Source organism: Mixophyes fleayi, chromosome 9 (assembly GCF_038048845.1).
Source record: "Mixophyes fleayi isolate aMixFle1 chromosome 9, aMixFle1.hap1, whole genome shotgun sequence".
Lineage (NCBI taxonomy): Eukaryota > Metazoa > Chordata > Amphibia > Anura > Limnodynastidae > Mixophyes > Mixophyes fleayi.
In genome coordinates, this window is record NC_134410.1 from 104,805,645 (window position 1) to 104,819,033 (window position 13,389).

General features: G+C 42.1%; 1 protein-coding gene across 1 annotated transcript; it reads right to left on the reverse strand.

Moving 5' to 3' along the window:
• Positions 1 to 763: 763 nt before the first annotated feature.
• LOC142100888 (protein kinase C delta type-like) lies at positions 764 to 13,239 on the reverse strand. Its single transcript, XM_075184786.1, has 6 exons — positions 13,157 to 13,239; positions 12,101 to 12,163; positions 11,241 to 11,379; positions 10,350 to 10,493; positions 2,217 to 2,345; positions 764 to 932 (listed from the first exon to the last, which is right to left on the reverse strand). Exons 3-6 carry the CDS (start codon positions 11,298 to 11,300, stop codon positions 789 to 791), a joined length of 477 nt encoding a protein of 158 aa, XP_075040887.1. The 5' UTR covers positions 11,301 to 11,379; positions 12,101 to 12,163; positions 13,157 to 13,239; the 3' UTR covers positions 764 to 788.
• Between the last annotated feature and the right edge of the window lie 150 nt (positions 13,240 to 13,389).

A 13,389-nucleotide genomic window follows, 5' to 3' on the forward strand; every position in this document is an offset into this window, starting at 1 on the left:
CTCTCCTGCACCTGGACAAGTCCTCACTCCCTTCACAGCAGTGGTACAACTTGCTGCACGCAGACCACTGACTTCCCTGCTACATACCTGCACCTGGACAAGTCCTCCTATCACAGCGGTGGTACAACTTGCTACTCGCAGACCACTGACTTTCCTATTACCTACCTACACCTGGACCCGTTTCCTCGCCATAGCGGTTGTATAACTTGCTGCACGCAGACCACCGACTACCCTGCTACCTACCTGCACCCATCCTATTCTTCCCATCAGAGCAGTGGTACAACTTGCTGTACGCAGACCACTGACTCCTCCTCTACCTATCATCACCGATCCACGTTCACTCCTTGTGTCTACATTATCTCCAGTTTCCAGTTTACAACTCCAAGTCGTTGATTGCCTCAGACTATCTCTACTCTCCTGCTGTTGTGTCGCTCCAATCATTCACCTGCCTGCTTTGAGGTGCGTGCCATATCCCCGCCTCTCCAGCAGAGTGCCATCTGGTGAAACTCGGGTAGCAACTCCTAGTGCCCATGACAGTCTTCTTATTCCTCTGGACAGGCGCATGTGAAGTATCGCACAGATCTTACTTGACCGCGATGTATCCACTGGAGCATCAGCAAAAGGGCTCCACATGGGAGTGTATCAATTGTCCTTGAAGTCTTGTACCAATTGTCCTTGTAGGGATTCCACTGTTTCGCCTTTCCGATTGGCAGCACCTTATATCACTATTCCGGGGGCACTCTGCTACAGTAGCTAGGGAGGCCATATCACTCGCATCAAAGTGGTGTTCATGGGAAGGTCCTCCACTTGGGGCTGATATAGGAAAACCCTGCAAAAAGCTCCTGGTCCTCTGCTCTTATTGGTGACCTTCGAGCCTCTTCTCTCTCAATGTGGTCAATATTAAACACTCCGGAGCTCGTTCTTATGGTTGGCTACAGGAAAAAAGAAATAAATGTTTATGTATTGAAACCATGATGAGAACTTCACGAAAGCTAAATAGAGTTATGAAAGGGCAAAGTTTGGTTCTGCTATACTTTAATAATTAAATTGTTTGAGCTTTTGCAGTACAATTTGCCATGAGATGAACAAGATGCGATTAATGGCTAAAGTCATTCACAAGCAGACATGAATTTTGAGAGCCTTCTTATCAAGTGTCACAGTACAATAAAGTAATACTGTATAAAAGTAAAATTGTAATTTGTTTTTTTTGGGGGGGGCGGGGGGTGGGAAACTATAACACATAAATTATATCTTTTAAAATACTCTTTAGAAATTATATATATTGTTTTAATAAGTGAACTTCCATTTGTGCACATGGCCCGGGCAATAGAATATAATGTATTCCATATAAAATAATACTACATAATAATGTTACATGGCAGTACAAATGTCATAAAAGTTATTTCAAACTCGCACCTATTGTCACCTTTTCTTCTCTTCTAAATTAAACATTACACATTTCCCTTTTTCTCCTGACAAACTGCTCAATAGGCCTCATGTGTATATTCAAATAGAGAACATCTGACCTGTCTTCTATTCATGTATCACATTTCTACTTCTATCTAATGTTTTTTTTTCTATTTTTTTTCCCCCAATTTCCATAGCAGAATAAGGGCAATATACCATATAAAGTGCACCTAGTTGGAGCAGAAGGCATCTCCTTGAAGGTAGAAGCAACGCCTGATCTCAACCGATTTTTAACGTGAGTAAAATTAAAATTGATTTACAATTGTACATTAGGGTACTGAGAGACAAACACCAGCACTAAGATTGCCCCTAAATATACAGTCTCAATCACTTGAAGCTCCTTTAAACTTGTCAATATTCCTGAAATCTCTTTTTGCATTATGGTGAAATATGAGGCACAGTTGCCTTATATGCTAAGCCATATCCTTTTCTGTACACGGGTAGGTATAAGGTCTTGTCATGACAAAATGACATTTGTTTTGGAGACCTGGATCTATCCAGATTTATAAATAACACTTAGGGCTAGATTTACTAAAGTGCGGGTTTGAAAAACTGGAGATGTTGTCTATAGCAACCAATCAGTATCTAGATGTTATTTTGTAGAATGTACTAAATAAATGATTGCTGGAATTTGATTGGTTGCTATTGGCAACATATCCACTTTTTCTAACCTGCAGTTTAGTAAATATACCCCTTAATGTATTTTCACACATTGTTTTTGAGCAAAGCAGCTTTTTCCATATACTTACTGGGCCAGGAACATGTGGGGGAGCAACTCTAAGGGCTTCCAGCGAGACCCAATCTATATGCACGAAAAACTGATGCTGGCGGATGTTTCCATTGACTCCTAAACGCTGGGATGGATTATTGCACAGGAGCTGAAAATACAGAACAAGAAAGAGTTTCTGTCATCATTGTAGCATTTAGGTGTGTATGTGGGTTATACAGTTTGTGATGACAGACATCCTAAATATGAAGCTGCATGGGATTACTACTTGTCCCAGAGGCCAGAACTGATGGTAAATAGGTGTGATACCCTGACAAGAAAGTGTTCCTGTGGAGCCAGTGTAAGTAATCCAAGTCTACACTACCAAAACTGTACGCTAAAGAACAACATATGGGGTGTGAAATATCCACATAAATAACATATATTAATTAGGGATGTGCACCGGCGACTTTTGAGGTCTCGTGTTTTGTGTTTTGGATCCGGATTTTCGTTATTTTTGAGGTTCGGATTTGTCTCGCAAAACACTTGACGAAAGGTCTCGGTTCGGATTTAAGGTATTGGATTCGGATTTTTTTTGAAAAAAACATAAAAAGTTTAAAAATCAAGTTTTTGGGCTTATTTTCACTCCTAGGCTATTATTAACCTCAATAACATTCAATAACAAGCATTTCCACTAATTTACAGTGTATTCTGAACACCTCACAATATAGTTATTAGTCCAAAACGTTGCAAAAAGGTATCTTTCTGGACTGCGTAGAGGAGTGGGTCACCACAATATATCTTAAAAACCCTGAACTTTTATGATTCGCACCAATAATTGTACCTGGACTGCGTAGAGGAGTGGGTCACCACAATATCTTAAAAACCCTGAACTTTTATGATTCGCACCAATAATTGTACCTGGACTGCGTAGAGGAGTGGGTCACCACAATATCTTAAAAACCCTGAACTTTTATGATTCGCACCAATAATTGTACCTGGACTGCGTAGAGGAGTGGGTCACCACAATATATTAAAAACCCTGAACTTTTATGAATCGCACCAATAAATGTACCTGGACTGCGTAGAGGAGTGGGTCACCACAATATATATAATAAGAAAACCATCAACTTGTTTGATTCGCACCAATAAATGTACCTGGACTGCGTAGAGGAGTGGGTCACCACAATATATTAAAAACCCTGAACTTTTATGAATCGCACCAATAAATGTACCTGGACTGCGTAGAGGAGTGGGTCACCACAATATATTAAAAACCCTGAACTTTTATGAATCGCACCAATAAATGTACCTGGACTGCGTAGAGGAGTGGGTCACCACAATATATATAATAAGAAAACCATCAACTTGTTTGATTCGCACCAATAAATGTACCTGGACTGCGTAGAGGAGTGGGTCACCACAATATATATAATAAGAAAACCATCAACTTGTTTGATTCGCACCAATAAATGTACCTGGACTGCGTAGAGGAGTGGGTCACCACAAGATATATTAAAAACCCTGAACTTTTATGATTCGCACCAATAAATGTACCTGGACTGCGTAGAGGAGTGGGTCACCACAATATATTAAAAACCCTGAACTTTTATGAATCGCACCAATAAATGTACCTGGACTGCCTAGAGGAGTGGGCACTGGGCACCACAATAAAATATATAAAAAACCTTCAACAGGTCTGCATTACACTACACATACGGCTGCTCCTCCATCCTCTCCATCATATACATGTTGGAGTTTTAGCGTGTGACAACCTCTTGTTTTTGATAATGTCAGTGCATTTTGAATATTTTTCAATTTGCCCCACACCACTGAATGTACTTTATCTATGATACGCATCTATCTATCTTGACTGCGTAGTGTGGTGGCCCCGGTACACAATTTGGTACCGAGGCCACAATATAATTAAAAAACCCTCCACGTGTCAGAATTCCACCAAACAAGTATCTGGACTGCGTAGTGGGGTGGCCCCGGTACCCAACTTGATACCGGGGCCACAATACCTCCTCCAAACATGCTACAGACAATTCGTCATTGAGATCCCATCAAGTATGTTAAAGACAGACAGGGTCCAAGTGTTATTAGTTGACTTTGTAAAGAAAAAAACTGTCCCTGTTGCACATAGTCGTGCAATGAAGACTTACTTTTTCATTTAAAGGCACGATCTTTCAAGTGTAGTGTTTGTAAGTCTAAGTCATATTATACTTTTGGTAAAATTGGTTTTTTTTGTTCCTCTTTATGTTAATTAATTAGTAATAGAATTAAAGTAGGAAATAGAATTAAATAGAATTAAAGTAGGAAATAGAGTGGTATAGAGTTGTAGTGTGGTATAGATAGAGTGGTCCACACAATATAATAATAAAACCCTCAACTGGTCTGAATTCCACCAAACAAGTATCTTGACTGCGTAGTGTGGTGGCCCCGGTACACAATTTGGTACCGAGGCCACAATATAATTAAAAAACCCTCCACGTGTCGGAATTCCACCAAACAAGTATCTGGACTGCATAGTGGGGTGGCCCCGGTACCCAATTTGATACCGGGGCCACAATACCTCCTCAAAACATGCTCCAGACAATTCGTCATTGACAGACCCCAGACAGACAGGGTCGTAGTGTTATTGTTTGACTTTGTAAACCCAAAAAAATGTCCCTGTTGCACTTGCACATAGTCGTGCAATGAAGACTGACTTTTTCATTTAAAGGCACGATCTTTCAAGTGTAGTGTTTGTAAGTCTAAGTCATATTATACTTTTGGTAAAATTGGTTTTTTTTGTTCCTCTTTATGGTAATTAATTAGTAATAGAATTAAAGTAGGAAATAGAATTAAATAGAATTAAAGTAGGAAATAGAGTGGTATAGAGTTGTAGTGTGGTATAGATAGAGTGGTCCACACAATATAATAATAAAACCCTCAACTGGTCTGAATTCCACCAAACAAGTATCTTGACTGCGTAGTGTGGTGGCCCCGGTACACAATTTGGTACCGAGGCCACAATATAATTAAAAAACCCTCCACGTGTCGGAATTCCACCAAACAAGTATCTGGACTGCATAGTGGGGTGGCCCCAGTACCCAATTTGATACCGGGGCCACAATACCTCCTCAAAACATGCTCCAGACAATTCGTCATTGACAGACCCCAGACAGACAGGGTCGTAGTGTTATTGTTTGACTTTGTAAACCCAAAAAAATGTCCCTGTTGCACTTGCACATAGTCGTGCAATGAAGACTGACTTTTTCATTTAAAGGCACGATCTTTAAAGTGTCAGAAAGAGAGAGAAGACACAGGAGAGGAGAGTTGTAGCTGGGGACCTGGGGTGGAAGCTCCCAGGCTCCCCCAGCATTGCCTGGAAGTCTGAGCGTGGTGACTGAGCCAGGGCAAGGAATGTGTGCCCTGGATGAGGGGGAGAACTCCATGCCACTATAGTGAACCCAAGAGAGAGGGGGACACTGCACATGGAAGAGGCCCTGGAGTGAGGGCTGCTACAAGAGGCATGGTAGCTGTAGTGTCAGATCCTGAGGCTGAGAGTACACAGAGTGACGTGTCAGAGCACAGGAGACATTATCCCCGCAGAGGAGGGATGAGCTGCAGTTGAGAGGTCTGTTGTTGAAATAGGACATGCACACTTTAACAAACCAATCATTTCAGCGACAGGGCCTACCAAACAACTTTGACTGAAATGATTGGTTTGTTTGGGCCCCCACACCAAAAAAGCTATTCATCTCTCCCTGTACAGACTAAACAGGCTCTACTGAGGCAAGATGTCGTCCTCATCCTCAACCTCTGATTCCTCTCCCCCTACAGTGTGTACTTCCTCCTCATCACACATTATCAATTCGTCCCCGCTGGACTCCACAACCACAGGTCCCTCTGTAGTATCTGGAGGGCAGTGCTGTACTTCATTGAGGAATTGATTATTCATTTTTATAAACATCATTTTTTCAACGTTGTGAGGAAGCAACCTCCTTCGCCGCTCACTGACCAGGTTCCCCGCTGCACTAAAAACTCTTTCCGAGTACACACTGGAGGGGGGACAACTCAGGTAAAATAGAGCCAGTTTGTACAGGGGCTTCCAAACTGCCTTTTTTTCCTGCCAGTAACAATATGGACTGTCTGACATGTCTACTTGGATGGTGTCAGCAAAATAATCATCCACAATTTTTTCTATTGTCACAGCATCCAATGCAGCGAGAGTAGACATGTCTGCAATGGTTGGCAGGTCCTTCAGTCCGGACCAGATGTTATCAGCATCCCCGCCAGTGCCTCTTTTGGGAAAACTGAGCTTTTTCCTCGCAGCCATAGATGTGGAAGAAAATGAGGGTGGAGCTGTTGGCATGTCACGGTCCTCTTCAGAGGACAATCTCCTGACCAGCAGGTCTTTGCACCGCTGTAGATTTGTGTCCGCCGGAAACAGAGACACAACATACGCTTTAAACCGAGGATCGAGCACGGTGGCCAGAATGTATTCCTCTGACTTTAAAAGAGTGACCACCCTCGGATCCTGGCAAAGCGTACGAAGGGCTACATCCACAAGAGCTACATGCTTGCTGTAATCGCAATGGCTTACCAGCTCCTCCCTCACTTTCTCCAGCTGCTTCTGCAACAGCCTGATCAGGGGAATGACCTGACTCAAGCTGGCAGTGTCGGAACTGACTTCTCGTGTGGCAAGTTCAAATGGCTGCAGAACCTTGCACAACACGGAAATCAGTCTCCACTGCGCTTGACTCAGGCGCATCCCCACTCCTTTGCCTATGTCGTAGGTGGCTGTGTAGGCCTGAATGGCCTTTTGCTGCTCCTCCATCCTCTGCAGCATATAGAGGGTGGAGTTCCAGCGCGTCACAACCTCTTGTTTGAGGTGATGGCAGGGCAGGTTCAAGCTTTTTTGATGTGCCTCTAGTCTGCGGTAGGCACTGGCTGAATGCCGAAAGTGTCCAGCAATTTTGCGGGCCACCGCAAGCATCTCCTGCACACCCCTGTCACTCTTGAGGTAATGCTGCACCACCAAATTAATGGTGTGGGCAAAACATGGGACGTGCTGGAAATTGCCCATATTTAATGCCCGCACAATGTTACTGGCATTGTCTGACACCACAAATCCCCATGAGAGTCTAAGTGGGGTAAGCCACTGGGAGATAATTTCCCTCATTTTCTCTAATATGTTGTCAGCGTTGTGCCTCTTATTAAAGCCTGTAATGCACAATGTTGCCTGCCTTTGCATGAGCAGCCATTTTGTAGATGCTGCTACTGATGCAGCTGTTGCTGTTGCTGCGGAAGGGGATGCATCTACCCAGTGGGCTGTCACAGTCATATAGTCCTTCGTTTGCCCAGAACCACTTGTCCACATGTCCGTGGTTAAGTGGACAGTGGGTACAACCGCATTTTTAAGAGCACTGAGGACACTTGATCGTACTTCTCTGTACATTTTTGGTATCGCCTGCCTAGTGAAGTGGAATCTCGAGGGGATTTGGTACCGGGGACACAATACCTCCATCAACCCTCTAAATCCCACTCCACTGATGGCGGACACCGGGCGCACGTCTAACACCAACATTGCAGTTACAGCCGCAGTTATACGCTTTGCAATAGGGTGACTACTATCGTATTTGGTGGTCATGGCAAACGACTGTTGGACGGTCAATTGTTTGGTGAAAGACTTAGCGGTCTTACGACTTCCCCTCTGGGAAGATGACCGACTAACAGCAGCAACAGCAGCAGTGGCAGTAGTAGGCGTACCGCTGCAGGATTCCTCGGATGAATCCCATATTGAGGAGGACTCAGTCTGGCTGGTGACTTAGGCTGCAGGACTGAATCTGATGGAGATTGTGGAGGAAGTTGACGAGGAGGGTGTTGCTGGTGTGTATCCAACTGGACCACGGGATTTAGGTGTCCCTGTACCGATGAGGGTCCTAGCCCCAGTTCCTGAACTAACCACTGAACTATGAAGGTTATTCAGGTGACGTATAAGGGAGGATGTTCCTAGGTGGGCAAGATTCTTACCCCTGCTTATTTGAGCTTTACATAAGCTACATATTGCCATACATTGGTTGTCTGGATTTGGATAAAAATAACTCCAGACCGAAGAGGTGCATTTTTTGGTCTTCTGACCAGGCATGACGATGGGCTTTTTCATCCCATGGACATCAGCTGTTTCCCCCCCTGGTGCCTCATTTACAATAACCACATCACCATCCTCATCATCAAGTTCCTCCACAGCGCCAGCTACATCGTCAATAGCCTCCTCCCGAGCCACCTCTTCCCGTACAGTGATGGGAAGGTCAGGCTTGACAACCACCAATACCCTTGGACTCGCTTTGGGGATTTGTGATAATTTCTCTTTAGAAGGCAGAGTTGTTTGCTGTTTTGTTGCTGACAGCATAACTCTCTTCAATTTTTTGTAGGGGGGGGGAGGAGGAGGAGGGCTAAGATCCGTGGGTGAAGCTGAACCACTAGTCATGAACACGGGCCAGGGCCTAAGCCGTTCCTTGCCACTCCGTGTCGTAAATGGCATATTGGCAACTTTACGTTTCTCCTCAGATGATTTTAAGTTTCTCTTTTTGCTACTTTTTCTTAACTTGGGCTTTTTGGATTTTACATGCCCGGTACTACAAGATTGGGTATCGGGCTTGGAAGACGACGTTGATGGCATTTCATCGTCTATGTCATGACTAGTGGCAGCAGCTTCAGCATTAGGAGGAAGTGGGTCTTGATCTTTCCCTACTTTATCCTCCAAATTTTTGGTCTCCATTATATGTAGCACAAGATACTGCAGAATGTGTGAACTTGGTAATATTGCAGTACCAATGGACTTATACTGCTGGATTGGTTTTGCAAATTTGGTTATAATTATTATATATTTTTTTTTTTTTTTTTTTTTTTACTTTTTTTTTATTTTTAAAAAACTTGGGAATAGTGGGGAAATAACTATGCCCTTAGAAGCACAGAGCACAGGACACAGCACCACTGGACTGAACAGGACACGGCACAGGACCCAGCAGCACTACGGAACTCAGCAGGACAGAGCACAGGACACAGCACCACTGGACTGATACTGCAGAATGTGTGAACTTGGTAATATTGCAGTACCAATGGACTTATAATGCTGGATTGGTTTTGCAAATTTGGTTATAATTATTATATATTTTTTTTTTTTTAAATTTTTTATTATTTTTTACTTTTTTTTTATTTTTTAAAAACTTGGGAATAATGGGGAAATAACTATGCCCTTAGAAGCACAGAGCACAGGAAACAGCACCACTGGACTGAACAGGACACGGCACAGGACCCAGCAGCACTACGGAACTCAGCAGGACAGAGCACAGGACACAGCACCACTGGACTGATACTGCAGAATGTGTAAACTTTGTAATATTGCAGTACCACTGGACTTTTACTGCTGAATGTGTGAACTTGGTAATATTGCAGTACCAATGGGCTTATACTGCAGGATTGGTTGTGAAAATTTTGTGGTAATTAAAAAATATTAAAGTAGTTTTTGGTATTTTTTAAAAAAACTTTTTTTTATTTTTTTAAACACAGGGGAATATTGGGGAAATAACTATGTCCTTAGAAGCACAGAGCACAGGACACAGCACCACTGGACTGAACAGGACACAGCACAGGACCCAGCAGCACCACTGACCTCAGAAGGACAGAGCACAGCACACAGCACCACTGGACTGATACTGCAGAACACAGCACAGCACAGCACAGCACAGCACAGCACAGCACAGCACTAAACAGCACAGCACAGCACAGCACTAAACAGCACAGAACTAAACAGCACAGAACTAAACAGCACAGAACTAAACAGCACAGAGGACCACCTAACACACCCTCCCTCTACCCTGATCAATGCCCGAGTGAAGATGGCGGCGACTAGCGGGGAATTTATAGGATCCGAGTATCGCGAGATCCGACAACGGGATTATGAGTCAGAGCCTCAGTTTCACTTTTAAATTTGGCGCCAATACCCGGATCTGTCTCGGATCCGACTCGGATCCGCAACGTTCGGGTGGGCTCGGATTTCAGAAATCCGAGCGCGCTCATCCCTAATATTAATGTAAGATACTACTGTTCATTTTGTAATAAGTCAATTAAGCTTTGAGTAATGTAGAGCAGAACACTATAATATGGATTAGAAAATCTTATTTACCTTGTTAATGATGTCTTTAGCCACATCCACTGGTATTTTGGCCTGTGTGCGATTGTAGCCAGATGTTACGGTAATCATTTCCTTAATGATGACTCCAAATGAAAACCAATCCACCCCGGCGTTATACTCCTCTCCTGCCAGCATCTACCATAAGAGAGAGATATTATACCAAACGTTAATCTATCATTAGATAGTCTACTTTATCCAATGTCTCTGTGTCTCTATGGCACTGATTCCTTGTTATTATCATCTCCCCTCTTTCACTCGGTTACTCTTTGTCACTCTTTGTGTTTTAGAAAAATGAAGATAATGTGAATGTCAGAACAGCTGGTTATTCAGCAAATAGGATTAGGAGTTTCTGACCCAACGCTGCCTCGTGAAAAGTCCATCCAATATTACTGATTAAATAAATTACTGTCATCAATGTATATTACATAGAAAGTTTTAATTCATGTATTTATGCAGCTACAATAATTCATTTCCGCTAGCAATAACTTGAGTGAATATTTATTGTTAGGGAAGTGGGTGCTTATTTACCATAGTATGTGCCACATTCCCCACGTCTATTTAGTAAATGACATATTACATTATAAATCAGTATATATTCACAGTGCCAACCACTTTGACTTAGATCTTCATGGCAGCTGTAAGGTCAGCACAGGCTGAGCTGGTAGAACTGATGAAAACGGCTAACATTACTCAAATATCACTTAGAAATAAATATATAGTACATTTTGACATGAAGTTTAGTAAAGATATGTGTTAATATTTGTACCTATTAAATGTTAAATAAAATTGACAGCTCCTTAAAGGTTTTTCTCAGATCTATTAATACATTTACATGATATATTAAGTCCTCACAAAACAGTAGAAATATACCTTACTACTAACCTCTGGAGCAATAAATCCAAGAGTACCAACGCACCCTGTGGCTGTCCTCTCCCCAAACATATTGTCTATTGAAAGACCAAAGTCTGCAATTCTTAGATGACCGGACTCTACCACCAAGATGTTTTCAGGCTTTAGGTCTCTGAAGAGAAATAATTGTAAATAACTGTTTTACCTAATGACAAATATATACTTTACTTATCAGTAGTATTACAGAAGTCAAATGTTATAGACAACTGCCCCGCTAGGACAGCGCCACTTATGGGCCTATTTATTAAATGCAGGCAATATGGACGTTTTTTTTTTATCTCTGCTCCTCACAGCAATAGAAAACCTCCTATCACATGATTTATTAATAACATATAATTCACCTGCCCGGTGATACTGGCCAGAGTGGAAAGAGTCGGGCCTGGGTTATGCCCATGTGTGCCCGGATAGCTGATTCACGCATGCTCTGTAGAACTGAATGCGCAGACTTGGGATTTCAGCTCCACTTGTTGAAAAAAAGTTGTAAAAAATATTACAAACATATTAAAAAAAAATAGTTATACAAACATTTTTATTGTGGAAACATGCTTTACTGAAGTAATAAAATATGTTTTCATTAAATTTTTCTGTTACTGTCGCAATCCTTGGTAAATAGACTCAAGACCTGGAGAATCTTTTCTGTAACTAGGGCGATAGCACTGCTAGGGATAGGAAGTGTTTGCCGGAGATTGGGTTTTCTCAGTTTAATAAATAGGCCCATTAGTGATGACAGTGTTTTAAATACTAAATTGAAGGATAATTAGAAAATAGACATCACTGTAAGTAAAAGACCTGGGCCTGATTGTGTATGAAATTGAGAATAATAATATAATTACCGATGGATGATACCCTTAGAGTGCAGGTATTGCACCCCACATGTGATCTCCGCTGCATAGAACCTTAAAGAGAAAAAATTAATGTAACATGTTAATAATAGAAAGAATAGTAGAATAATAGAAATGGAAGAATGCCTGATGTCACTACACTGTTGTTGGGGGATCCTGCTCCTTCTGTTATCAAATGGTTTGAAAAAGTGGTGATGTTGTCTATAGCAACCAATCAGATTCTAGCTTTCATTTATTTAGTGCATTATACAAAATGACAGATAGAATCTGATTGGTTGCTATAGGAAACATCACCACTTTTCCAAACCCGCAGTTTAGTAAATATACCCCTCAGTCTTTTATCTTACTGCTTGCCCCCATTCCCCTACTAACATCATAGCACTGCCCCTGTCAAGGGACCCTTTGATATCACTAACAAATTAGCAAACAAGCGCACTCACTGATATTCTGTGATGCTGTGAGCATTTGTATTATGTGATTGGCTACCGATTGGTTGATTCCCACCCACTTTAAAACTGAGGAAATTACAGATGTGCTGGAGATGAAGATCAAATAAATAAGGTGCGACAAAGACACTTTAATAAAGTGATTATCCTGAACATGCTCTAGTCCTTGTGTAACTACACTGCATCATGCAAGATCCCTATTTTATTGTTATTAAAGAGTTGTCAACGTTTGGACAACTTCATCTTAATATAAATTGTCCACCTGCCCACCAAATTTGGGGCATCCTCCTGGGTACCCATTCCTGTTACCTGAAGACTAGCACAATCACATTTACTTTTACCTCATTTTCACTGCAGCATCACTGCAGATCACAGCTCAGTATTACAATCTCAAATGAGGTCTATTGATCAGGATTGGATGGACGATGTCACCAGTGATGTAATCTGCGGCATCATCCTTTGTCCCAGCTTCAAATAAAGATTGGATTCAGATATACGCTACATATAAATGGGGATTTTCCAAAGGTGGACTGTTCCTACCCCGGCTCAGACTGTTATAATCCATCTCAGAGCACCCATCCTTTGTATTTGGGGTACTTACGCTGCGCTGGTGATGTCCAAGCAGCCTGTCCTCTGCAGGAACGTGTGGAAGTCCCCGCCACTTGCATATTCCAGCCCCAGGAATAGATGATTCTGTTTGATTGGACACAGACAATAGATAAGAATATATTTACATAGGAAAACATAGCAACACTTTTTTAGCTAAGTTAGACGAGCATACTTGCTTATATCAACGTCATTAACCAAGAAAAGATGAAACTTGTATATGTGAAA

What these genes read in the sequence shown, in the direction of transcription:
- LOC142100888 (XM_075184786.1), bottom strand. Translation starts at nt 11,300, where the DNA reads ATGTTTGGGGAGAGGACAGCCACAGGGTGCGTTGGTACTCTTGGATTT. An exon ending in TTGGATTTATTGCTCCAGAG is followed by an intron (nt 10,494 to 11,240) that starts GTTAGTAGTAAG and finishes CTCTTATGGTAG; the next exon opens with ATGCTGGCAGGAGAGGAGTA. An exon ending in CTAAAGACATCATTAACAAG is followed by an intron (nt 2,346 to 10,349) that starts GTAAATAAGATT and finishes CTGTATTTTCAG; the next exon opens with CTCCTGTGCAATAATCCATC.